This window comes from Oxyura jamaicensis, chromosome 17 (genome assembly GCF_011077185.1).
Source record: "Oxyura jamaicensis isolate SHBP4307 breed ruddy duck chromosome 17, BPBGC_Ojam_1.0, whole genome shotgun sequence".
NCBI classification, from domain to species: Eukaryota; Metazoa; Chordata; class Aves; order Anseriformes; family Anatidae; genus Oxyura; species Oxyura jamaicensis.
In genome coordinates this window covers 104465-132081 of record NC_048909.1, presented here as the reverse complement: position 1 = coordinate 132081, position 27617 = coordinate 104465, and the positions used below count along the sequence as shown (strand labels likewise).

The 27617-nt window shown below is 41.1% G+C and overlaps 1 protein-coding gene across 4 annotated transcripts; it reads left to right on the top strand.

The window, feature by feature from the left end:
- Positions 1-127: 127 nt before the first annotated feature.
- MAN1B1 (mannosidase alpha class 1B member 1) lies at positions 128-27585 on the top strand. 4 transcript variants are annotated; one of them, XM_035341330.1, is made up of 13 exons: positions 129-399; positions 2429-2537; positions 3184-3320; positions 3788-3945; positions 6879-6988; positions 12643-12828; positions 15399-15547; positions 16194-16382; positions 17335-17525; positions 18793-18913; positions 20368-20565; positions 20864-20995; positions 21853-27585. In XM_035341330.1, the coding sequence occupies exons 1-13, from the start codon at positions 271-273 to the stop codon at positions 22054-22056; spliced, it is 2013 nt and encodes a 670-aa protein (XP_035197221.1). In that variant the 5' UTR covers positions 129-270; the 3' UTR covers positions 22057-27585. The 4 variants fall into 4 exon arrangements, with proteins under 4 accessions (XP_035197223.1, XP_035197221.1, XP_035197220.1 ...); XM_035341329.1 differs by having other exon boundaries at positions 130-399; positions 3785-3945; XM_035341331.1 differs by having other exon boundaries at positions 153-188; positions 3785-3945.
- The last annotated feature ends 32 nt before the right edge of the window (positions 27586-27617 follow it).

Genomic DNA, 27617 nt, shown 5'->3' with positions numbered 1-27617 from the left:
GCGCCCTCCGCGGGGCGGGCCCCGCCCCGCCCAGGGGCGCTGAGGAGGTCCGGCGGCCCCGGCTGCCGTTGCTAGGGCACGGCGGCCCTGTTACTAGGGCCGCCATAGAGTCCCGGAAGTGCCATGGGCCTAGAGCGGCATCCGGAAGCGGCCGCTCTGACCCCTCTATGGTGCGAGGAGGCTGCAGGATAATGGCGGGCCGCGCGCAGGGCCGCGGGCGGCTGGGCTGCGGCCCCTGAGGCGGCTGCGGCCCCTGAGGCGGCTGCGGCCATGTACTCGGCTGCCGCCGCCTCGCCGCCCAGGCGGGACTTCATCTCCGTCACCCTCAGCCCGGAGGAGGCAGTGGGGGTCGGAGGCTACAACAACAGCAAGGCCTTGAGGCGGCGCTCCTGCTGGCGGGTGAGGGCGGCCGGGCGGGACGCGGGCTCTGACCGCGGGGTGCCCCCGGCTGCGAGGGGCTCGGGCCTCTGCCCGCGCGGGGAGACCTGACAGCGAGGGTGCTTTGGCGGGATCGGGAGCGCTGGACTGCACCACGGAGTCGCAGGATGGTTCGCGATGGGAGGGACACCCAAGCCCATCCGGTTCCAACCCCTGCCACGGGCAGAGACGCCACCCCCCAGACTCTAATCAGGACTGGAGAAGGCAGATGAGATTTGGTTTGGGTGCCTTTGCACCCTATTTTATGGCTTGAAGGGGCAGCGCTGTCCTCTGCTGCAGCTTCTCAGTAGAGCGGTTCCGCTTTTGTGGGAAGGCTGAGTGTGAAAAGAGAGGTCTCAGGCAGAGCTGTGAGTGACCTTATTGTCTGACTGGGATAGGGAGTGGGCAGGCAGATTTAGCAAGGGTGAGCATCTTCTGGTGGAGAGGTAGCCTGGGAAAATGTGAGGCAGTGGGATGAGGTGACTGTGGTTGCAGATAGGGAATGAAGTATAGCCAAATGTGGAATACTTCACAGGTTGTTGGAGGAAGCATATGAAGAACTTGTTTAGGGACACAAGACTACAGCTCGTCTCTTATTTACAGTTAAGGAAATGCAGGGACAGAGCACAAGATATGTCATCTTTCCTTTTGTCTTATCTTCTTTGCCAGCATGAGAAAGGAAGATGCTGAATGCCTTAATGTATTCTTGTGCCTAATTCCTGTCCGCCCCAAGAACACGCAGTCAGTGCCTCTTTTCCCATCCTATCCTGAGGAAATAAATGGCTGCTGGATTTCAAGCATCCTTTTGCAATTGGATGGCTGTGATGTGGTTGACAGCGTAGGTAGAGATGAAGGTGAAGGAGCAGGACCAGCATGTTGCAGCATGCATAGGGAAGGATACACAGGGTTACTGTACTGTCAATGGTGTGGGAGGGAAACAGGAAACGTGTATCTTGGGAGCTTGGTAATGTGAACACTGATATTTTCTTCATTGAAATATTTGAACCCTCTGGCTCTCACTAAGAGGATGAGAACTCTGGGAAGTACTGTGGGGTATAGAGAAGTTTGTAGGAAGCTGCAGGCTGTTCCCAAGCATAGCATCAGCACTGAAACTCCCTCTCTGTGTGCCAAAGCCAGTGATTAGAAGCAAATTCCTGCTTGGATGCATTTTGCTCTGACTGTTTTAAAAGCAACAAAATGGTAATTTAACAATTGATGATTAACTGCGCTCTCTGTAAATGGGGGAAACTTCTCTGTTAGACTAACATGTCATTTAAAGTCTGACTTAGTAATTTTGTTGTAAGTACTTCAATTTAAAAAACACATTTTGCCTAAAACTAATCTTGAAAATGTGTTTTTGTTTTGCTTATTAATCTGTTGTTTACTTCTTTTTTTATATGTTGCTATGGGGTGGCTACTTTTTTTTCTGGTGACAGACCCTATTCTACATGACAGTTCTACAGATGATTTTTCCAGGGGCAGTATGCCTCGCTTTTCTTGTCAGCAACTGGTGCTTAGTTTATTTTAAGCCTTTCTTCTTTGCTGCAGTAGTGTTTTTAGTTTTCCTGTCACTTTTTTTCCGTTTCATATTTTGGCTGCATGTTTTGTAGTAGCTCTCCAGCAAAAGAAGGGAAGAGACTTCTGGCTTGTTTCCAAAGTGACATCTGGGCAGATGCACAAGTCAGCCAGTCAAGGCTGTGGTGAAAGTCACCATGCTGCAGATGATGCTCTCTGGGATTCTCAACATATGCCATTCTCCAGGGTTTTTGCAGCAAGTGGCTCTAATATTTCTCTGAGCCTGCTGTGCCATGTGCTAGCATGTTATATTTCTTTTTTCTCTGTCATCAGAGAAAATAAGCAATGGATTTTTGCAGTTGGAAACAGAGGGTAAAATTAAACAGTCAGTTTTGCGTAATGCTCCGAATGAATTGATAGGTTTATTTATTTATTTATTTATTTGGATGGAGTGGGCTCCTAATTTTTTGCTAAATATTCTTCCTCTCTCTCAAAGAAATGGAAGCAGCTGTCTCGACTGCAGCGGAGTATAATTCTCTTCCTGTTTGCCTTCTTGGCAGTCTGTGGAGTCATTTCATTTACCAGCATGGGGGAACCATGGAAAAGTATGTGTTCTATACAGCTCTAAATTACCTGTATGTGGTGTTATTTTTAAGAGATTGTTGTAGTTTTTATAACTCATTTTAATTTTTATTGACTGTGACTTATTGCATCTCTTAAAGCACAATTGTTAAAAGTTTTTATGTGACATGTTTCAATGGGTATGCTTAATCTGAAGTACTTTTTGTATCTCTTTGTTATCTTGACTGGAGCAATGTTTTGTTTTAGTTGGTCAAGGTTTAGAGATATCTACATATAAATGTTATGAAAAAACATAGAAGCTATCAGTAACCCAAACCTAAGCAGTAGGATAAGGTGATACTCTTTTGGTTTTGATTGTCCGTAAGATTTGAAATTCTAAGGTTCAACAATACAAAGACACGTTTACCATTGATGTAATCTTGCTGCCTGTATTGTGAAGCTAAAATAATAGCAATTAAAAAAGCATATGCCTTTTATCAGCCTCCTTTGATATTAAGGAGTTTGTTAATACCAAATGACACTTGGTATCCAACAATTAGTGCAGGTTTATTAGCGATGAATGGAAACACTTTTTTTGGGGGTGCATCTAGTGTGTGAATGCAGCAGACTTACACATTTCTAGCTGGACGTGTTATTTCTCTGTGCTGAGCAACAGCTTTGTATATTTAGGTTTAACAAACAAATCATTGGATGAGCAGAGAACAGAACCAGAAATACCTGGATTAAAGCTGGTGAATCCAGTTGTTCTGCCAGCACCACAGAAAGCAGATGCCAATGTTGGAGACTATCCAGAACGTTCACCTCAGGTATTATGAGAAGAAATGTGTTTTGTAAATATGCCAAAGAGTTTGTGGAAGCTGCAAATAATGATTAGTTTCAACAAATTTTATTGAAAAAGGTGATGTAACTTGTAACAAAAACCTGCTGTGGGTGGAATGCTGTCATCTCAGGAAGGGCTTTGGGCATGGTATGGTATAAACTGGCTTTAAGTGTTCAGTGTACTTTTTCTTCATCAGCGATGTACATTAAAAACAAAACAAAACAAAAAACTACAACTTAAAATTTGGGTAATTTAACCAAAAGTTTTAAATGAACAAATGAAGAAAAAAAAAATACAAAAAAAGACCACCAATAAAAAGATGGTGTCTTCAGCATACCTTCCAGTCAAATAAGAACTTGCCTGTTGGTATTATATCAAAATTAATAATTTTGATTTATGGTTTAAATTTTACCATCTGTGCAATGTACTGAGCATTCTTTATTTCTTTAGAAGCAGCCAAAATTGCCTGATGTTCGGCGTAGTCCTTCCAATCTTCAGATCAAACCACCACGGAGGGACGTGAGGCTGAAGACGCGACATGCAACCAGCAAGATTGTAGAAGAGCCAGTACAGGCTGATAAAGAAGAGAAAACAGAGAAATCTGTTATCAGGTAGAAGTGTTTCCAGCAAGTTATAACTTTATTTTTTTTTTCTTCTCTCTCACCCCTCCCCGCCCCTTCTCTAAGGATCCGTTGGATGTTGGAGTGAAAATTGCAAGGGCTTTTTGTTGTCTGTGTCTGAGGTTGATTACTATCTTTACCTATGTTTATTCTTAAGTTTGGTCTGACAGCGATAGATATTGGTGGATTCATTTATTTAATTTGGGTGAATGTGCAGCGTTTCTGTTTTTAGTATTTGCTTCTAAGAATTGCAGGAGGTTTGGAGCCCTGCTAGACTCTAATGCATTTCTGATGTATTTAGACAATTAATGCACTGGAGAATTATCAGTGCCTGTGAATTTCTTCCATTTGTTTTGTAGTAAATGTTAATGTGACGATATCAATATAATAATACAGTCAAAAGCCTCTTTGTGCTGGGCTAGCTAAGGAAAATTGTACCAGTGTCATAGTGTTGATTAGGGATATGATCCCAGTATGTAAAGTTAAGCCCAAGCTGAACTGGCAGAAGCTGTAGACATGTATATAGCATGTAACTGTGTAAAATATGTTAACTCCTTTCTTATAAAAGATTAATCATACAGTTCAGAGAACCCTTATGCAGATACAAAAATGTCTTTACTAGAGGATCTATGCTGCTGTAAATATATTGATCTAATTTATTAGGTTATTATCCAAGATAGCATTGACTAAAATCTTTTGGTTTGGGAATAATTGAAGAAATGTAACTTTGAAAATGAAAAGACTACCAGAAGTTCAGCAGAGGTGCTTAAGATATTGAAACACTAGACTCCCTCTCTTCTGTCGTGTCCCGTGTCCGTTCCCCCCCCAGTGTTTTTGTCCTTTTCAGCACTGGCACGGCTCAGCTGATCATAGCATCAGTATTTTGGCTGTTGATATTACCCAAAATCTCTCAGAATGACTTGAACTGTTTTATTCCTATGCTTCCACTGATGCTATTACTTGCAGGATTAAACCAGTAGTAACAGGAAAATGCAAGAGTGATGAAATCACTCAGACTTGATAGAAATTTAAAGAATGAAAATAAGAAATTAAATGATTGAATTTATGCAAGTCAGAAGGTACACTGACTGTAAACAATATAAACTTTAAAGGTCTTGTAAGCTCAGTTCTGTAAGGAGAATCATCATAGAATCATAGAATGGTTTGTGTTGGAAGGGACCCTAAAGATCACTAGTTCCATGTCTCCTGTCCCCCCCCCCATGGGCAGGGACACCTCTCACCAGACCAGCTGGGCAGCTGAACTCCACCATGGATGCACTCTCAATCGCCTTTCTCAAAGGAAAAATGGGAGAAAATACAATGGAAAGAGCTTAAGAGTTGAGATAAGGACAGGGAGATCACTCAGCAATTATTGTCATGGGTCAAACATACAAAGTGTAGGGAGATTAATGTAATTTATCCCTAGTAGACTAGAACAGTGAGAAACTAAAACCAAACTATAACCACCCTCTTCTATGTTCTCCCACCGAGTGGCGCAGGGGAACGGGGGCTGCAGTCAGTCCCTAATGCCTCATCTCTGCTGTACCTTCATGATCACTCTCTGCCCCTGCTCCAGTCTGGGGTCCCTCCCACGGGATGCTGTCCTTCCCAAACTGATCCTGCGTGGGCTCCCCACAGGCAGCAGCTCTTCAAAAACTGCTCCAATGTGAGTCTGTACCACAGGGTCCATCCGTCAGGAGCCAACTGCTCCAATGTGGGTCACCCAGCAGCAGCTCTCCCCAGATCCACCTGCCATGGATGGCAGGTGGATCCAGGGCCCCCTCTATGGGCCACGGGGGAACTTTTGCTCTGGTGCCTGGAGCATCTGCTGCCCTCCTTCTGCACTGACCATGGTGTCTGCAGGGCTTTCTCTCACTCCTCACTGACAGCTGCTGTTGTTTTTTTTTTTTCCTTTTTTTTTCTTTTTCCTTGCTCTCACAGGGTACAACCAGTGTCACTGGCCAGAGCTGAGGCAAAGCAAGACAGATAGATCCCTTCTGGAGCTGGCTCAGATCTTACATGGGGTACCTTGCAGATGCCACTCCAGCAGCCCCCCTACTACCAAGCCCTTGCCATGTAAACCCAGTAAGCCAGGTTTTCCAAAGTCCCATCCAACCTGACCTTGAATGCTTCCAGGGACAGGGCATTCACAACTTCTCTGGGCCACCTGTTCCAGTGCCTCACCACCCTCCAAGTAAAGAATTTCCTCCTCACATCTAATCTAAATCTCCTCTCTTTTAGTTTAAACCCTTGCCCTATCACTGTCTGCCCATGTAATATCACGAACTCAAGATACACCATGACCTCAAAGTTAACATATCTATATAGTTAACAACATGGTTCAGATCAATCGATTGATCTCAATGGACCTGGCTTGACGTGAAGTCCATACTGAAAGACTTTTCCTTCAGGAAATTTGCAATGATAAATGAAAACCTCTTTTGACTGGTTTATGCTTCTGTGTTGGTTGGGGATGCTTGGGAAATCTCTTGGAATTAAAGCAGTTTTAAATGGCTAGTCCATTGTGTTTATTCATGAGTTCTTACTGATCATCGTTTGTGTGGTACTAATTTAGTGTTAGTGACTTCTGTGACTATTTCAGAACCAGTAGGTAACAAAATGCTTCTCAGATATCTTAGTACCTTTTAAAAAGTTCTTTATTAAATTCTGTTGTCAAGATACTTAATGAAATTCCAGGAGCCTGTTCTAAGATACATATCGTAATCCAGTAAAATTTCTCTGGCACAAATAACTTTTTCTTTGAACAAAACAATTATCTAGTGGACAACATGGTTATTTTGACCCTAGATACAAAATCCACTCCTTTTATCAAAATATAGTGAAAAATAGGAAATAAGTCTCATTCAGTTGCAGGACTTACTGTGATCAAATTAAGTATTAATTCCAATCCTCTGTATTTGCAGCTGGAGAGGAGCGGTGATAGAACCTGACCAAAGCACTGAGCCTCCATCTAGTAAAATAAAGGAACCAGAAAAACTTTCAACTTTGGAAGCCGAAGGCCAGAAGGAACCAGGTAAATAGTACATCTTATTTCTGTTCACTCCTCACACATTTTTTTTCACAGAATCACAGAATAGTCTAGGTTGGAAGAGACCTCCAAGATCACCGAGTCCAACCTCTGACCTAACACTAACAAGTCCTCCACTAAACCATATCCCTAAGCTCTACATCTAAACGTCTTTTAAAGACCTCCAGGGATGGTGACTCAACCACTTCCCTGGGCAGCCTATTCCAGTGACTAACAACCCGTTCAGTAAAGAAGTTCTTCCTAATATCCAACCTAAACCTCCCCTGGCGCAACTTAAGCCCATTCCCCCTCGTCCTGTCACCAGGCACGTGGGAGAATAGACCAACCCCAACCTCGCTACAGCCTCCCTTCAGGTACCCGTAGAGTGCAATAAGGTCACCCCTGAGCCTCCTCTTCTCCAGGCTAAACAGTCCCAGCTCCCTCAGCCACTCCTCGTAAGACTTGTTCTCCAGACCCTTCACCAGCTTCGTTGCCCTTCTCTGGACTCGCTCGAGCACCTCCATGTCCTTCCTGTAGCGAGGGGCCCAAAACTGAATGCAGTACTCGAGGTGCGGCCTCACCAGAGCCGAGTACAGGGGGGCGATCACTTCCCTGGCCCTGCTGGCCACGCTGTTTCTTATGCAAGCCAGGATGCTGCTGGCCTTCTTGGCTGCCTGAGCACACTGCTGACTCATATTCAGCCGACTGTCAACCACTACTTCCAGGTCCTTCTCTGCCAGGCAGCTTTCTAACCACACATCTCCCAGCCTGTAGCTCTGTTTGGGGTTGTTGTGCCCCAGGTGCAGGACCCGGCACTTGGCCTTGTTGAACTTCATACTGTTGACCTCGGCCCATCGGTCCAGCCTATCCAGATCCTCCTGCAGAGCCTTCCTACCCTCGAGCAGATCGACACACGCACCTAACTTGGTGTCGTCTGCAAACTTACTGAGGGTGCACTTGATCCCCTCGTCCAGATCATCGATGAAGATGTTGAAGAGGACTGGCCACAGTACCGAGCCCTGGGGGACTCCACTAGTGACTGGCCTCCAACTGGATTTGACTCCATTCACCACAACTCTCTGGGCCCGGCCATCCAGCCAGCTCTTAACCCAGTGAAGTGTATGCCAGTCCAAGCCAAGAGCAGCCAGTTTCTTGAGGAGAATGCTGTGGGGGACGGTGTCAAAAGCCTTACTGAAGTCAAGGTAGACCACATCCACAGCCTTTCCCTCATCCACTAAGCGTGTCACTTTGTCATAGAAGGAGATCAGGTTTGTCAAGCAGGACCTGCCCTTCATAAACTCATGCTGACTAGGCCTGATCGCCTGCTTGTCCTGCAACTGCCGCATGATGACACCCAAGATAATCTGCTCCATGAGCTTCCCTGGCACTGATGTTAAACTAACAGGCCTATAGTTCCCTGGGTCAGTCCTCCGGCCCTTCTTGTAGATGGGCGTCACGTTTGCTAGCTGCCAGTCAAGTGGGACCTCCCCCGATAGCCAGGACTGCCGATAAATGATGGAAAGCGGCTTGGCCAGCTCCTCCGCCAGTTCCCTCAGTACCCTCGGGTGAATCCCATCCGGCCCCATCGACTTGTGTACATCCAAATGCTGTAGCAGGTCGCCAACCATTTCCTCGTGGATTGTGGGGGCGACATTCTGCTCCTCATCCCCTTCTACCAGCTCAGGGTACTGGGCGTCCAGAGAACAACTGGTTTTGCTGTTAAAGACTGAGGCAAAGAAGTCGTTAAGCACCTCAGCTTTTTCCTCATCTCTGATTACTAAGTTTCCCCCCACATCCAGTAGAGGGTGGAGATTCTCCTTAGTCCTCCTTTTTGTGTTGATGTATTTATAAAAACATTTTTTGTTGTCCTTAACAGCAGTGGCCAGACTGAGCTCCAGATGAGCTTTGGCCTTTCTGATTTTGTCCCTGCACCGCCTCACAGCATCCTTGTAGTCCCCCTGAGTGGCCTGCCCTCTTTTCCAAAGATTATAAACCCTCTTTTTTTTCCTAAGCTCGAGCCACAGCTCTCTGCTCAGCCAGGCCGGTCTTCTTCCAGGCCGGCTCGTCTTTGGGCACATGGGGACAGACCGCTCCTGAGCCATTAAGATTTCTTTCTTGAAGAGCGCCCAGCCCTCCTGGACTCCTCTGCCCTTCAGTACCGCCTCCCAAGGGACTCTGCCAACCAGTGTCTTGAACAGCCCAAAGTCAGCCCTCCGGAAGTCCAAGACAGCAGTTTTACTGATCCCTTCCTGACTTCGCCAAGTATCGAGAACTCTACCATTTTGTGGTCACTCTGCCCAAGACAGCCCCCGACCAGCACGTCTCCCACCAGTCCTTCTCTGTTAGTGAACAGAAGGTCTAGCGGGGCACCTCCCCTGGTAGGCTCGCCAACCAGCTGCGTCAGGAAGTTATCTTCCACGCTCTCCAGAAACCTCCTGGACTGCTTTCTCTGGGCTGTGTTGTGTTTCCAGGAGATGTCTGGGAAGTTAAAGTCCCCCACAAGAACAAGCACTGACGATTTCACAACTTCCGCCAGCTGCCTGTAGAACTCCTCATCCGTCTCCTCATCCTGGTTTGGCGGTCTATAACAGACCCCCGTCAGGATGCTTCCCTTGTTGGCCTTTCCGCTGATCCTAACCCAAAGGGACTCCACCTTGTCATTCCCAGCCTCAAGTTCGACAACATCGAAACACTCTTTAATATAGAGAGCCGCTCCACCACCCCTTCCGTGCTGCCTGTCCCTTCTGAAGAGCCTATAGCCAGACATTGCAGCACTCCAGTCACAAGAGTGGTCCCACCACGTTTCCGTGATGGCAACCAAGTCATAGCCTGCGTGCTGCGCAATGGCTTCCAGCTCCTCCTGCTTGTTGCCCATGCTGTGTGCATTAGTGTAGATGAACTTCAGCTGAGCCTTAGCCTTCTCCCCCAGCCTTGCCACTGTTCCCCCTGGCACACCTCCAACAGGCTTTGTTTCATCCCCGCCCCCCTTCTCACCTAGTTTAAAGCCCTCTCAATGAGCCCTGCCAGCTCCTGGGCCAGGATCTGTTTTCCCCTTGGGGACAGTTGGGACCCATGTGCAGCCATCAGGCCAGGTGGCGAGTAGAGCGCCCCGTGGTCAAAGAACCCAAAATTCCTGTGTTGGCACCAGCCTCTGAGCCACGTATTTATCAGGTGGGCTTTTCGTGTCCTCTCTGAACCATTCCCTGACACTGTAGGAATGGATGAAAGCACCACCTGTACTCCCGCTCCGTCCACTAACCGTCCCAGCCCCCTAAAGTCCCGTTTGATAGCCTTCAGGCTTCTCTCATCAATGTTATCACTGCCAGCCTGGACTATCAGTAGTGGGTAGTAATCAGAGGGGCGAATCAGGTTGGGAAGCTTTCTGGTGACATCCCTGACCCCAGCCCCAGGGAGGCAGCAGACTTCCCTACGGGTGGGGTCAGGCCGACAGATCGGGCCCTCCGTTCCTCTGAGAAGGGAGTCGCCCACCACGATCACCCTTCTCTCCTTCTTGGTGAGAGAAGTCTTGAGGCGTGGAGTAGACTTCCTCGCCCTGGGCTTCCTGGTTAACTTTTCTTCCACACACTCCTCCACTGCTCTCTCGAGCTCCAGGGCCTCAAACCTGTTGTGTAAGGGCACCTGGGAAGGTGGGGCAGGCAGTGGGGGGAGTTTCCTGCAATGCTGAGCAGGGACCTGTCTCCATTCCTCCTCAACTCCTAGGTCCCCTCTCTCTGCCCGACAGCGACCGGGCAGGGGGGTCCACCCCCACTTGGGGAGTCTCCCCCCGGTGCCTTTCCTTTAAATGAAGGAAACAAAGTTCTGACAGGAGAAAGGAATAAGAAAAAAAATGTGTAGGAAAGATAATTTCCAAAATTAGAACATCCAAACCTTTCAGTTTTCAGTATTGAATAAAGAATACTCTGATGCATGTGTAGAACTGGATGCATGTCCAGTGCCATGGTAGGAAACAGTTTGCTGTGACTATCTTTAGTGGCCAGATTCTATGTGAGTAGGTTGCAGAATGTGTGTTATACGTGCTATTCCTGGCAGCTCACTGTTACCTCTGTCCTGTTATAAAATGCATGTGTCCTTCTGGAAAATGTATTGAATGTTCTTTGTAGCACCTAAGAGACAACGTGTTCTCTTCCATCCATTATTGGAACCATATCTACCAAGGGCTCATTTACTTATATGCAATCATATGTGCCTATTCCCTCAGACTCTATATTTTTGCAATGGCATTATATCCTCTGAAAGTCTGAAGCAAGTTATTTTCTAAGCTAGAGAGGCTTCTGATTATGGACTTCTCTTTTTCTTTGCCAGAAGATAATCTTGTCACGTTGAGAGCACTGTGAGGATGCCCTCAATTTCACACCTTATTTTTTGAATCTTGGGTGCTACTCTCCCACATTGATTTTGTCTTTGCCATACAAGAAAACTCGGAAGAATGTGCTGGAATATTTGCACGATGTACTTTTTCCTTTTGTTTAGAGAGGGCACACATTCCATTCAGATCTTCTTGCCCAGCCTTTGCTTTCCTTAAACTGTTAAAATGGTATTGAAAATAAATTTTAGTGTCAATTTTTTGTGATCTATTCTATGGGAAGAGCCAGACATTCCCGTCCGTTCTCCAGAAAAAGGACATTTAAAGAGAGAGGGCTTGAAAGTGAGTTTCCTTTTTCAGCAGTGTTTTCTTTTGTTCTGCAAATCCAAGGAAAGTGACTTCCTCCCTGATTTAAGTTGAACTCTTTTTAAGGCTCACTAGGAAGCAGTAGAAATTTGTTTTTGTAGTTGTTGGACTCCTTGTGGAGTAAATATCCTGTTAGGCTTTGTGGTTTCGTGTAAGGAAGTTCCAATATGATAAATGTGGCATAATAAAATGTGATGTATTTGGCTTGTGCTACCTTAATAGAAATGGGGTTAGTTATACTGCTTGATATTACCCCTTTGGAATTCTGTTTGTTTATAGCTTTCCAAAATATTAACTAATGGGCTTCAAAATTTTCATGTTGGATATGTACTATGAGTTCATTTTTTTTATGGCAAATTGTAATCAAAACCTTCAGTTGAACCATAGAAAAGGACATGGATTTGCCTAAGTCAGAAAATGACAATTTTTGTCCTTTTGTTTTAAATGAAAAGTTCTAGAGAAACAATTCTGTAGAACTGACTTTAAATTTAGCAAAAGGGAACAAATAAGATAGGGAAGATAAAGAAAAATGGTGTGTGGTAAAAAGCTGAGGTCTGTACCTAGTAAACATTCATATACAGCAGCTGAATTACAGTTGATTTAGTCTTAATTCTGGTATTTCCCAACTTTCAGGTCTTTGAGCTTTAGTGATACTCATCTCACAGCTGTGTGTGTGAACATTTTAATGTTTTATTTGGTGAAACGTCATTGTCAGGGAGCGATCTCTGTTTCCTTGAGTAAATTGCTGACCGGAGATGCTGACTAGTTATTCCATAGAGGAAAGGCTGTGCTGAAAAGAATAATCTGAGTTTTTTCTACTTACATAATTTATATAGTTTTAGAAGAAAGCTTATTCTGGGTAGGATTCAGCAAAATGGTGTTTGGTATAGGGATGCATGTTTATGCAGTATAGGGAGTTTGGTAGCTCCCCTGCAGAAGTCTTGAGCAAGTTGCTGTCTTCCTTTTGCAGTGCCCATAAATGAACGTCAGATGGCTGTGATAGAAGCGTTCCGCCATGCATGGAAAGGATATAAGGACTTCGCTTGGGGCCACGATGAACTGAAGCCTTTGTCCAAGTCTTACAGTGAGTGGTTTGGACTTGGGCTTACCTTAATTGATGCCTTGGATACTATGTGGATTCTAGGCTTAAAAGAAGGTAATTTATTTTTTCTCCTCCGTTTTTCCCCCTGAAATTGCTTATTTTCTATTCAGGCAGTATATGGTTAGAGTTCTTTAAGGGAACATTTATTAGATGTGGCTGATAAGTTTAGTTTTCCTGTGAGGGTGAGTGTGCACATGTACACACACTCACAATGTCTAAAAACATTAAAAAATATGAAGAGACCGTTGCTCTTGGATTAGGATTTTGAGCCAGGAAATAATATTACACTATTACATATAACTGGATATATATGCTAGAAACTGAGAAATGGATTAATAAACCACTTGATTTGGTTTCTGTACTAGAATACTAGTGACATCTTTGTGCCATTATACAGCCACTATGGGCTTTCTACCCACCAGCCTCATGTAGTTAGCCTGAGATCTCCTGGTTTGTGTTTTATCATACCTAATATCATCAATATTTCATAGCTGGATTTTAGAAGTTTATGTAAGGAATCATTGGATAGAGGAGGGGAGTATTCAATACCACCTTTGTGAACTGCTCTAGTATGTTTTTCAAATATTCTGGAAGTAACTTTGTTTTTAGAAGACTTGAAAACAGATTCAAACAGATTTTAAATACTAAGTCAAAAATCTGCAGTTCTGTTGAAGAAAACTTGCTTAATCAGTACTTAAATGCGTAAGAGTGTTTTTGTTGTTGTCTAGTTTTTTTTGTATTATTTTTTTTTTTGAACTTTAGGTATTTAACACTGGTAGATAGCTTCCTTTGTAAACTTTTACAAATCATGCCGTTCTTAGTGTCAAGATAGGAAGAACAGAGTTGCTAGAAAGGATACAAAGAACAGTGAAACCTTTTGTGGTTCTCTCTTTTCTAAGACTGAGGTTTGTGTAAAATGCTAAATCAAACAAAAACTCCGTATCTTGTGTCTGCAGCGCTAGAATTGAGCAGGTTGTCTTGAAGTTTTGTCAAGTTGACAGTGTGCCGCTTTTTCCATAAAAAATAACTGTGAACTGCATAGAGCTTTTAAAATATTAAAATTACACCTGCTCCACCGTAGTCTCCTCCACGAGCTGCAGCATGGAACCCTGCTCCACAGTGGTACTCCATGGGCTGCAGGGGGACATCCTGCTTCACCATGGTCCTCATCACAGGCCGCAGGGGACTTCTGCTCCGGCACCTGGAGCACCTCTCCCCCTCCTTCTTCAGTGACCTTGGTGCCTGCAAGGCTGTTCCTTACTCCTCTCACTCTCCCAGATGCTGTGTGGCGCAGCATTTTTTCTGTCTTAAATAAGCTATCACAGAGGCGCAAAGCAACATCACTTACTGGCTCAGCTCTGGTCAGCAGTGGGGCCCTTACCAAACATGGGGCAGCTTCTAGATCCTTCTCACAGAAGCCACCCCTATGGCCCCCTGCTACCAAAACCTTGCCACGTAAACCCACTACAAGTCTAAATGAAAGTTATGTTTGAGGTTGCTGATGTTTCTTATAAGCAGAGAAATGCTAATGCTTCTGTCAAACGAGTACCTTACATGTTTTTACTTTACGGCTAGATAATGGTAACAACAGACAGCACAGATTTTTCTGTGGTTCTTCTCAAGTAGACTGAGAAGAATATTTACCCCAAATATAAGACATTCAAGAATTGAATACAAAAAAAAAAAAAAAAAAAAAAAAAAAGCTGCACAAGCTTTCTTGGCTGCTGTAGTTGAAATCCTTTGTTCATTTCAGGTGATCCCAGATTTTATTCTTAAACAGGGTACATGTCATTTGCACCTTGTTTGCATCCTTCTGCCTAATCTTCCTATGGAATACCTTTCATTTCCGGGGAAATGGTTATTCTTCTGTGACTGTTCAAATGCAGGAGTTTCTGAAGGGTGTGAGATAGTTTAAGATAGCTTAGTCTTCAGTGTTAGAGGTGTAGGCTAACTCACATGGACCATAGAGATAAACCCTGTGCAAAAGCAGTCATCAGGTGGTATTACTGAAATGCTGTCAAATCCCAAACGTCTTTTCTTATTTTTAAATGCCTTTTTGAATTAGTAGTGTCAAAACTACTGTGGGGAAAAAAAATTGAAGACAATTTTCAATAGCATGTGTCTTTGTGTGTGGATTTTGTGAGTTAAGTGCTGAACTAGGAGGCAGGCTCCCCAGGATATTGCTAGACTAGAGGCATTAATGGCTTTGACTGAAAATGTTATCGGTTATCTTGATAGATCTCAGCTTTGGTTTAGAAAGATTTAATTAAAAATTTCAAACAGCTCTTGTTGGAAGTGTAACTAATTGTCTAACAAATCAATGGATGGACTTGAAAGATCTCAATTTATAGACTATGTTAATAAATAATTGTTCCAGTTCTTTTTATTTATTTTTGCTGAGTATTTCTCTTTGTATGCGTTTGCGGTACGTGCTGAATAACCTCTAAGCTGATGGTAATCAAACTTCACCTATTGTGTTCTCTTTGCTACAGTTTTCAACCAAAAACTATGATCTTGGTAGACAGATACATAAGTAATTGTCATGGACAGAATGATGATTTCTCTAGTACAGTTTTTGGAATATGCCAGAAATCCATAAGTGAACTACATTTTTTATCTTTCAGAGTTTGAAGAAGCAAGAATATGGGTAGCAAATGACTTAGTCTTTGATAAAAATGTGGATGTGAACCTCTTTGAGAGCACAATTCGTATTCTTGGTGGCTTGCTGAGCACCTACCATCTCTCTGGAGATAGCCTCTTCCTGGAAAAAGCTGTAAGTGATTAGAGTCTTAGTAATGAAACTGGATTGTATAGCTCGTATTGGACAAAGTCGAGGGAAGATTCATCACAAAGTTGAATGTTGCTATTTGGTAACAATTTCATATTTAAAATGGTGGGAGAGGGATTTACTATTAGTCTTTTGAGCCTGCACTTCTATTTGCACCCTTGATCACCTCAGAGCCCTAATGTGTCTTATCAGATATACTTATAGATGTGCCTGTTCCTCTGTTAACGAAGAGCTGACCATAATAAGACAGTTTATGTAAAAAAAAAAAAAAAAAAAAAAAAAGGGTAAATAAGTGGAAAAGAGTAATAGTTGTATTTTGTTGCCTTTTCTGTATAGGCACCTTAACAGCATCAACCACCTCCTTAAATTAGCATCTCAGTCATTTACTTCAGGATTAAATCCCGTTGTATAGGGACTGCAGACTCAAACGAGGCATAAAGTACTAAGAACAGGGTACAAACTCTGTAGTTGTTGTTAGGAATAAATCCATGACCATTTTTAATTCTTTGCTTTCTTTCAGAATCTAAAACTAAGGTACTGTTCTCTGCCTGGTTACTGAAAGAAAATATAAAGGATTGGGTGTCTGTATATATTTTTGCGTGTGTGTCCTGTGCTCTTGGGTTTTCTTTAGAAAGACATTGGGAATAGGCTTATGCCAGCATTCAAGACCCCCTCCAAGATACCCTATTCTGATGTCAACATTGGCCGGGGCACTGCACATCCACCTCGCTGGACATCTGACAGCACTGTGGCAGAGGTGACCAGTATTCAGCTGGAGTTTAGGGAGCTCTCTCGTCTTACTGGAGATGAGAAATTCCAGGTATGGAAGAACGTGTTGATGTTGTTCCTTTTTTCTGCCTATTTACGACACCACCACTGACTCTGACTTTGTAGTCCCTCAGTGATGTTAAATGAGTTTTGAAACTCTAGATGAAGGAAGAATAAGAAAAATAAATCATTCAAATTATTTTCTTAAATATCAGAAGGTAGTAGTGGAGATGTATAATTATTTTTCTCCCTGAGGAACAGCTTTCATTTTTTAGAAAGCAAAACAAAGCAAACAAAAAACAACAAAAAAAACCCACAGTTTTTAGTATTGATGTTTTTGTTTAACACCACATTATTAGGTTTGAAAAAAAATACTAAGGTAAACAAGGTCTGTGAAGCTGTGCCTTGCTTAATATGTAGAATTCTGTGTGTGGTTTCTTGATGCCATTATGTAAATGCAAAGAACAAAACCCTGTTGTTGCCCTCCAAGGAATTAGAATTATTAAATACTGTGACTCAGAACCTAAAAAAAAGTTAGTTGCAACAAAAGCAGTTCCAGATAAAATAATAATTTCCACTCTTCTTTTTATTTGGTAATGTAATTCTGTTGTGTTAAAGAATTTTTAGTTATAGCGGGTTCATGTTGTTATTTTAGCTGGACTTCTACTGTGCAAATATAACTAAGTCAGATTGTAGTCTCATGCCCCAGTACTGTTTTTAGCAGTACTGGTTTTTGAATGGGGTTACAGCACTTGGGAATATAGCTGAATATAGCTTTGTATTTGGGAAGGAGATAGTTACAATTACTGCAAGGTAATCATATTTACCCATAACATGAGGTTATGCAAGTCATAAAGTTTGAAATCCTGTATTGAATATATTGCATGAATGGAACTTGATATCCCTGATACTAGTTTGAAGAAGAAGAAAGATTTGTTTTCAGCCTGAAGCTACTAGCTATAGTCTTGTACATGTAACTTGTTTTTTTATTTTCTTTCTTCTAGAAAGCTGTAGATGAGGTGATGAAGCATGTTCACACGCTCTCAGGGAAAAATGATGGACTGGTGCCTATGTTCATAAACACCAATAGTGGGCAGTTCACTCACTTGGGTGTCTATACTCTGGGAGCCAGAGCTGACAGCTACTATGAGTATTTGCTCAAGCAATGGATTCAGGGTGGGAAAAAAGAAAATGAGTAAGTTCTTTCCACTTCTCGTATTGGTGTGAAAATGGTGCAAGCTGCAAAAATTTCTGCTGTAGATGACTGCATAAAGAAAAATAATCTGTATGTGCAAAAGTCAACTAAAAATACCCCCTTTTTTTAAAAGTGAGCCAAGAGGACCTATGGTAAGTTGATGTAAAAACAGCATGAGAATTAGGCTTAATCTAAAAACTTCTACTCCTCAGAAAAATTTTCTTTGTTAGCACATCAGATGCGAGGAGCACTAGAGACTGGAGAACAGGTAAAAGTCTTAGTGCTAAATATGGAGCATAAATAGGCTAACTTCTGAAATAATGGTGATACTTCATTTCAGCAGTGGTACAAGCTTTCTCTGGGTTTCTTATTGAAAGACAAATCCTATTAAATGGTTGGTTGAGGTGGCAGATTTGGTCTTCATGTTCTAACCTCATAGAAGGAAGGAAATACTGAAGCTTGGTATTTGCATGTGTTGCTTTATGTCTCATGTTTCTCCTACCTGCCCTGGATAAGTGAAGAGAATGTTTGTAAGGAGTAGAGCAATTAAAAATGTCGAAAAGGATTTCCTCCCAAACAAGAAAAAAAAAAAAAAAAAATCTAACCAGTTTTTGTCCTTACAAGCTAATTATGTTGGACATGTTCATGTCAAGGGGTTTAATCCACACAGAGAGACGATATGCCCCAGTGAGGCATTTTGGAGTAGATCTACAAAGAAAGTTTGCATCACGGCTTTTTCCAAGCCATACCTCATTGTAAACTGAGAGCCATTGTCTTTAGGTCTATGAATGATAGCATTTTGTGAGCCTCAAAATAGAATTTCCCTTGAGTACTTTTATATAAGAAAAGCAATTAAATATTGTGAAAAAGTTTCATAAAGAGGGTAGTGAAATATTAGAAAAGATTGGGCAAGCTCATTGTTTCTCCATCTTCAGAGATACTCAGAAATTAATTGGAAAGTCCCCAAGCAACCTGATATAATTGAATCTAATTTAGAGGAGGGGGTTGAGCTGGAGATGTTCTTACTAGTCTGGATTAACTGTGGTATGAAGTACTGTACTCTTAAGGATTCCTGAAATGAAATCTGGTGGTTGTCTGGAAACAGAGCTGGTGATATCTTTACCTTAATACTTTAAACTTAGGGGTTACTTTTAAAGCAAACCTGTATGGTTACATGGTAGCAGTAACTAATAAATGTCCAATATCAGGTGTGGTTAAACCTATTATATGTGTATGTGAGCCAACTTTGAATGGTTTTAATTCACAGACTGTTGGAAGACTATATGAGAGCCATAGAAGGTGTGAAAAAGCATCTTCTTCAGAGATCACAACCCAAGAAGCTTACCTTTGTAGGAGAGCTTGCTCATGGCCATTTCAGTGCCAAGATGGTAAGAATACACCTGCATTTAAAACGACAATTAAAGAAAACAACAGCAAAACAACTACCACCAAAAAATATCCACATACGTACAGGCAAATGCAAGCCTGCTGTGTTCTCTTTCCCCTCTGCCCACCCCCACAAAATGAACAACAACAACAAAAAAAACTAAACCAAACAAACAAAAAAACGCCGTGATAGCTGTTGTGTATCTCATGAGTTGCCTGCAGTTTGTCAGAGAAAATCTGACCTGTAGTGATCGCTGTCTGAGCCAAGATGTGTTCTCTGGACATGTGAGTCACTTCTGGAAGATGACAGACGTCCCTGTAGTTCTTTCACTGCTGATGTTGCATGTTTGGAAAGCAATACAGAATACTCTGCGCACAAGTCATCCTCGGGTGCCTGAAGAAGAATGGTACTCTTACATCTCTGATGCTCTATAGAAGTGAGGGGTAAAAGCTTTTTATTACTCCAAATAAAGTTGCAAGAAAGGGGCAAGCTTTCAGGCAGAAATATCTATGAAATCTTGTCAGTGTTTTCCAGTTGTAACAGTGGATGTAACTACAGTGGTTTTGTCTCTGTGAATGTTGTCTGTCTTAAAGCAGTGCTAAGGTGATTATTTCAGAGTAATGAAAATCTGCTTCAGCTGTCCTATCCCCCTTCCCCTAAGCTTTGTTTTCTGTGGCTGAATCATCTTTCTCTTTGGTCCTACCTCAGGATTTATTTTAAAATACTGGCACTTGGGAAGTTCATTTCTTATGTTACATGTTTATTTTAAATACCATTCATTAAAAATACGATTTAAAACATCATTACTTAAATAATTATTAAAGTATTATGTAAATATTTTAAATAATGGTATTTTTAGGCAATATCATTTTCCTTTAACTTGCTGTTTTGATGGACATCATAGTTTATTAACAGTTATTTTTGTGAAGATACTAAGCCTTCAAAATCTGCTAGGATCTCTTTTAAATGCTGTCTCAAAGTATTTTTCTAACAAACTTTATAGCAGTGCTTGTGTTCTATTATAAGTTTAATTTTAAGCTCAGATGATCAGTTTGTCCCTTATTTAGTTGTCTCTGTTGAGAAACCTTCAAATGATCAACCCCTAGTTGGTATGAAATATGCAGTTCTTGTAAAACAGAACACCCCCTTCCCCCTAATTTGCCCAGACCTGCCACCCTTTCAGATACCTGACATAAAAACACATGGTCTGATACCTTTTTCAAATTTGTGATGTTACTGTAATAATGCTTCCTGTTTTGTGTTGTATTACAATAGATAGTTTAACTTTACCTTCAAGTACTTTGTACCTGAAATGTCAAGAAAACAAAACACAATTTGAACACAAATGTGTCTGTATGTGTAATATTAATCCTGCTTCACTTGATTTTTTTAAAAACTTTTTTCCTAGATTTTTTTTTAAACTTTTTTCCTATTAACAGTTGTCTTGTCTTACAGGATCACTTGGTTTGTTTTTTGCCTGGTACTTTGGCACTGGGAGCTCACAATGGATTGACTACTGATCATATGAAACTGGCTGAAGCCCTGATAGAAACATGTTACCAGATGTACGAGCAAGTAGAGACAGGCCTGAGTCCAGAGATTGTGCACTTCAATCTTCATGCACAAAAGGGCCACAAAGATGTGGAAATCAAGGTAAACAGTTAGCTGGCCTCAACAGTACTTTGTCTCCTCTGTATCTCTAATATGCTGTTAAAGCTCCCGTCTGGACATTGGTGATGTAAGCTGTTCTTGTGAAGCAGCTTGTTCTGTGGCTGCATTGCTTTACAGGTGTACCCTAGCCCTTGGTTTTAATTAACCCTGCAATGTATTTATTATAGATGCTGAATTATACATAGTAACCTCTTTAGGGTAGGTGGAAATGGGAATTGCTATTTTTCTCTCTGTATGTGTATTAGTCCGAATTATTTGCTTTTTTATTTTTCTTTTGCAGCCTGCAGACAGGCATAACTTACTGCGACCAGAAACTGTGGAAAGCCTTTTTTATATGTACAGATTCACCAGAGATAAGAAATACCAAGACTGGGGCTGGGAAATCTTGCAAAACTTCAATAAATACACACGGGTAAGGTCAGCTGATAATGACCTGGTTCTTTCGGGACTATATTCACTCTCCCTCTGACAAGAACTTCTGAAACTTTGTTTTTCAAAAGCCATAACTGTGAGGATACTCATAAGAACACAATAAAATGTCGGTTCATGCAGTGCCTTACAGTCTGAAATGCACCAAATACTTAGTATATTCAGTAAAATTACTTATATATTACATTGATTAAAAGTAAAATGAAGAAGGTCTATGCAGACTACCAAAGCATTTGTATGCTGTCTTGGAAGCTATTAGGATCTATACTGTGATCTTTAGAATTCAGAAGCTGAGAGGTACCTGGCTGGATTGAAACAATACTTTGATTAAAGTGGCCAGACAAAAATTGCCGTGGAAGCATTAATTACTCAGCTTTAGTAAAGGTCTTTTTTATTTATTCTGACAGCAGTGCTCATGGAGATATTGATTTGATATGCTGTAAAAGTGTGGTCTGGATGCCAATGGTCATTAAATATCAATGGTCTGTTCTTAGCAGGATAGGCATGGTACTCTGACCAACTGTAATGCAGACATTACACTATTTAATTCTTGTACATCTGTCCAGAAACTTCATTGGTATGTTCTTTCTGATACTTTTTTAAATTAAGCATAAATTGACATTTTGCTTCATTTTATTCTAGCAGTTTGTTTGGTGGTTTGCTTTGAATTGCACAGATTTTTTTTTAGAACTGTATTTTTATGTGCAAATGAAAAGCAAGTACTAATAGATGTTCTTAGCACTTTTCTTCAGAAGGAGCTGCATGTTGAGGTTAAAATAAAATATTTTAGGTTATAGAAATATACAAAGTTTCTGCTTTTTTTTTTCTCTTTTTGCACAGGTTCCTACAGGTGGTTATACTTCCATTAACAACGTTCAGAATCCCAGTAATCCAGAGCCACGAGATAAGATGGAGAGCTTCTTCCTTGGGGAAACACTCAAGTACATGTTTCTGCTGTTTTCAGATGACATAGACTTAATCAACCTTGACAAATTTGTATTTAACACAGAAGCTCATCCACTCCCAATCTGGGTGCCAGCATAGATAGGGTGTCAGTAGACATTGCAGTGATGTTGTTTTTATCTTCAAGTCACTTTAATTTTCAGGGTTTGAGGAGAGATGCTATATTGCACCTTTTTTAGGCTTAAACAAAACTTTTGAGAAAGCATCTCTGGTTTGGAGAAGTCATGTCAGTCTTATATCTAATCCCTGTGCTTTGGTTCTGTGATGGACGATCTGTGCAATATTAAGCTGCTTTTCCTGGTACTGATCATTATGAGGTTTAGAGAATACTCAGTGTGTGGACCATGACATTCACAGGGCTATGGTGAACCAGAACTCACTTATGTCAGTCTTAATAAATACTAATTAAATATCAGGAATGCAGCAAGATGTCTTAAAGCACAGGGACGTCTCTGGAGAGAAGGAATAAGCCTTCAGGTTTATACTGGACATACTGAAACACTTGGTTATGGTGCCATTCCTTCATAAGAGCATATGGTGTTTCAGATGTTAAGTGGAATATACGATGAACCATAATTTCCCAGGTAGAAATTAAAGCTGTCAGTATTGTTACTGATTCTCTTGATCTCATTCCAAACTACCAAGCTATGCTGCATCATGTTAGAAAGAAGTGGCAGCAGAGCACCTGTTGTACAGTGTCTTAGTTTTATAGAGCACTTTGAACAATCTGTTCAAGCTGGGGCTGAAATGAATGATGGAACAGAATTTGCTGCTGATTTGGCTCAAAGTGGTATATAATTTTGTAGATGTTTTGCAGTTTTTTTTTTAACTTATCTGCAGGAATGCAGGAGACAATGTGAAACAAGTGAAACTACACATGCATTATATATATTAATTGTATCAGCTAGACCTCAGGTATTCTGACTGAAAGCTGCTTTGTGAGGTTGGGCGCTGGGAAAGCTTGTGAGCACATTATAATTCCAAGTCAACCTCCTTCCATCCCTTCCTGTCCACATCTTGCATTGTAAGGTGTTTGTTGACTCAACATACAGTAAAATTCAGGTTATTCATCATTGTTTAGACTGTAGAGAAGTTGTCGATTTTTTTGTTGTTGTTAGGGGTTCCTTGGTAGACGTGTTTTCATCAGAAGTATTAAAAGCAGACAGTCTAGTTGTATTATGAAATTTCCTGGTTGCAATAGAATTACTGAAGATTTTTCAGTTCTTTGAAAAGAAAGCAGACTCAGGTTTGCTTTGTATAGAATCTTATGGGAGCCTTGGGATCTTTTGTTTTTATGTGTGCAAATAGGTTTTAAACCATGAACTCGGAAATCAGCTTTCTGTAGTTTTCTGCCTTTGGCTTTGAATCTACTTGGATGGTTCCATATTCACAAATCACAGAAATTTGTAATTTTAAAGAGGTTGTTCTCACCAAAATGTCTTTTCCCCTTTTTAATTAGTTAATTGGAGCAGTGGGAAGTATGCAGGTGTATGGTAGTGGAAGTGAGGTACAGTATCCTATAAATCTAGGGTTGCAAAACAGAACTAGTCTAAATCTGATTGTAATGGTTAATTTTCCAGTGGCTTAGGCATATGTGTATTTTATAGCATTTGTAACCATTGACTTTTAAAGTAAGGTATATCTTTATTTCTTTAAATTAAATCTGTTTACTTGAGTTTGAACTTACTATATGGACCACTACTGAAGTCCTTTAAAGAATATTTATCATTCCATTTACTAATGATGACTTACGGAGATGAAGGAATTTTATAAATTGCACGTTTTTCTGTCATCAAAAAGACCCTGTGATTTTTCTAGACAAGACAGTTTTGTGCAGAATTACAATGTTCCTCCAGGTCAAATGCCAGCAGTAACCTTGGAAGTAAGTTTCTCATGTGTGCAATGTAATCCAGTAGCCTTAGCCTGCCCAACCTATTTGATACTAAGATTTTCTTTGATGTAACAGAGAAGAAGGAAACTGCTGTTGAAATGGAGGAGGAAACACCTTCAGTTTTTTAGTTTATGAAGCAGGTTTGTGTTACTTTGGAGCTCAGCTTTGGCTAAAAAAATGGAGGATTAAAATGAGATAAAAGGAAAAAAAAAAAAGATGAATTCAATGTGAGTACATAACCTCTTGTTCTAACTTGAGTTGCTTGGGCCTCGTGCCTTCAATTGCAGCTAGTACTGATCCTGTAATTGCTGATTTTGCCATGGATCATAAAAACTCCAGACTTCGGTGTTTCATCTATAGGACAAGCCCTGTTGAGGGAACGAAGAGTAGTATGAAGATATGGAATATATCTAGGTGTTCACCAAAAATCTGTTGTTGAAGTCTTCCACTGATCTTAATGGAGTTGACTCTACGAATGAGACTGTGGGAGTCTGTGTTAAAATTTCCTTTTATGTCACGTTTAACACGAGTAATAGTAATCCATTGCAGAATAAGCAAAAGGAAGAAGAGAAGAATAAACACGCACTTTCGCATACACGTTTTTTTGTCTTCTAGCTGAGCTTGTTGGTCCAACTGATTTCTTCTATACCTAATTTTTCCTTGGAAACTGAATTGTCTTTGCAAAGTGTGATTTTACTGTACTCATCCTTCAAGTCTGAAGTTAAGAGTGCTCAGCTATGTTTAGTATAGAAAGTAAATGCTTGTTTGACTCCTTTATCACATGTGAAATGGCACAAACCTGAATAATATGTCAAAAGCTCATCTGCTTCTTCCTATTCTTTTGCAAAAGTCATTTTAATTGCTTATTTATTTTTACTTCCTTAATATAATACGTTGTGTCAGATCAGACTGAACTTTGTCCATCTCACTTCTACTATGTATTTTCCCTTCCTGCCCTCCCAAAGCCAACAGAAATTGTGCCCTTTTTTTTTTTTTTTCTTTTTTTTTCCAGGGGCATGTGGGGGTGTACTCTTGTGGTTCTTGAACCACAGCCTTAAGTCTGGGGTCTGTAATTCATTCTGGTGTTTCAGCATCCTAGTGTGCTTCTGACGCTTAAGTCAAATGTGGAAACAACATCTCTTCAAGCCAGTGATTTTGTCCTTTTGCACAAAGAGCTGCCTTGGTTTCTCTCCAAGAGCTTGAGTGCCTTGCCTAATTTAACTAAAGCAAAAAACAAACAAACAAACAAAAAAAAACAGTTGTACCCAGCTATAACGTTCATTTATGCTTTCACTGAGAAACAAATGGGTATGGTCACAAATGTAGGGGTTGGAAACCTCCCATTCTGGGATTTAATCTGTTTGCTCAAAGAAAATTCTGTAGGTGGATGGGGAGCACATTTAGCATCTAATCTTTGTTCAACCTTTTTGAGAACTGATTTCTTGCTATCAGACTAGGAAATGGAGAGTTGTGCAAGGTCCATGGTATAAGCTTACAGGGGCCTTTCCATGTTGAACATTGAAGATTTTCAGCATTAAATGTCAAGCTCAAATACAGCTGTATTTACTCCTCCAAATACTAGACAAAGAATCAGCTCGCTTTCCTATTCTATATCTATGTGATAAGGAATGCAGATAGGACAGGATTTTTTTTTTTTTTTGCAACTAACATGTAAACAGTTTTGTGAGTTCTTTGCATTTTTCCTGCTCTAAGACTTTTTTTTTCCCAACTCCAGATTGGAAAATATTTTTTTGTGTGTGTGTGTTTGTTAGGTTGTTTGTTTGTCTGCAAGTATTGTTGTCAAAGTCTGGAGGCTTCTGCTTCCACTAAAAATGAAACCTTTGGATATTCATGTTTTGTGCCTGCCAGCTTCCCAGAAAGCCTGCTCATTTGTGTGATCAGTTTCCAAACCCTGACTTAAAGGCTTGTGACCAGAGACACCATTCTTACTGCTTTGTGCAACGTTCCCAACTTGGTCATATCTTCCTTATGCTGTTATGTGGTGATAAAATAAAATAAGCCTTTTCTCAATGACATCACTGATACAGGTCTTAAACCAGCATTTATTTACAGTGTTTCAGGTCATGTACTGTCTGCTTGCACTCTGTTTTCGTTTTCTGTTCCCAGAAATTCAGCCACAAGCACCCATCCCACAATGTGTATGAGTGGTGACTCCTGCTGTTGGGTTTTCCCTGTCAGTTGATAGAGCACCATATAGCTAGGTTTTTCTGCTTAGATCCCATCCTTCCTTACCCAAGGTTTCAAAATGTTATATATGTTTGTGGCACTACCTTTGGACTTCAACTACAGTTTGAAGCATATTTTTGTGATTATTTTTAGTACTGCTCATCCATAATCTGCATGGAAGTCCATGTATATCTAGTTTATCCCTTTGCCGTAGTACTTTAGATTTTAGTATTCATCCATATAAATCAAACACTTGATGTGTGTCCCTCACACTATGTGGATTCCTCTGGGGCAGGTACCGTCTGCAACAGGAAAATAAGGGATCAGCCATAGTTCATTGTAAGAGGATTAAAGAATTTGTATCCCTCTGGAAGCTCATAAGATGTCTTGGGCAGCTGATCGCTCAAAGGCACCAAAAAAGCTGGTGTCCAAAGGTGGTAAATTGCAGATTACTTTCCAAAAGGTGTACACTGAACTTGTTTGCTTTAATGTACTGCTGGTTTGGTTTAGGGTGCCTGCTTGCTGGGAGCTAAAGATGCTGTTAGGTAATAGAAGCAAGATGCAATCCTCTCTCTTTGCACAGACATCCACCACTGTATGCCTTTTTATGTGGTGCTACTAATGAATAATTGCTAGGGTACAGCAAATCTCAGTTCAGAAAAGCTGGGGGACGAGAGGTGTCTCTGTGCATGGAAGATGAATACCAGGTTGCAGCTCACTAAGGCAGATTTGTATGACCCATAGTTTCAGGAAAAAAAAATCTGAAGCATAACTAGTAATGAGCAAAAAGGATGCTGACAGCTCTTAGAGGGATGCAGGTTTTCCTACAGCACAAATGGGAAGGGGAAAAAAAGCATTACTGAGGATATAGTTCCATTAGTAGTCTTAAAGCCTCTTTATCTGGGGCCTGGAGTTTGACTAATTGTGTCTTCCTAATGGTGTTCTTCATTTGTAAGTATCTGAACAATTTGATAAATGGACTTCCATCTGCTCCTGTTCTTCCCTGCATTACTCAATAGGGGGCATGGAGCAGAAACTTTGGCCTTCTGAGCTCAAGAACAGGAAAGAGGTAAGTTAGTCATATGCAAACAAAACCAAATCCTTTTATCAGCACCTGAATATTGTGAAGTAACATCAGTGATTGATATTGTAGCTCTGGGAACCAATGTACTCTGATGGCAGGGAGGACCTGGCAGTGCAACTACTTAAATTCTTGTGTTTGAGCAATGTAATGTAAGTTGAAGCAATGCCATGACTTTGTGTAAGTAATGCAAGCCTTTGGTGTCCTGTGAGACTTTACTAACTCATCAACTGAGGCATCCAACTGATAACTCAGATGTAATATTTTTGCAATTATGCTGATATTTATTGGTATATAGTAATTCTAGTAGGTGAGAATCTACTTGTTAATGTGCAAAGATGAATTTACCTTGACAGATCAAAACTATCCTTTTTTATCTTCTTTGCTTATACTACCAAGCCATGAAATTGTCATATACTTTAATAAACTTGTAATTTATTTTAAAAAGGCCTGAAGATGTCTCAAGTGTAAGTGCATTTCCTG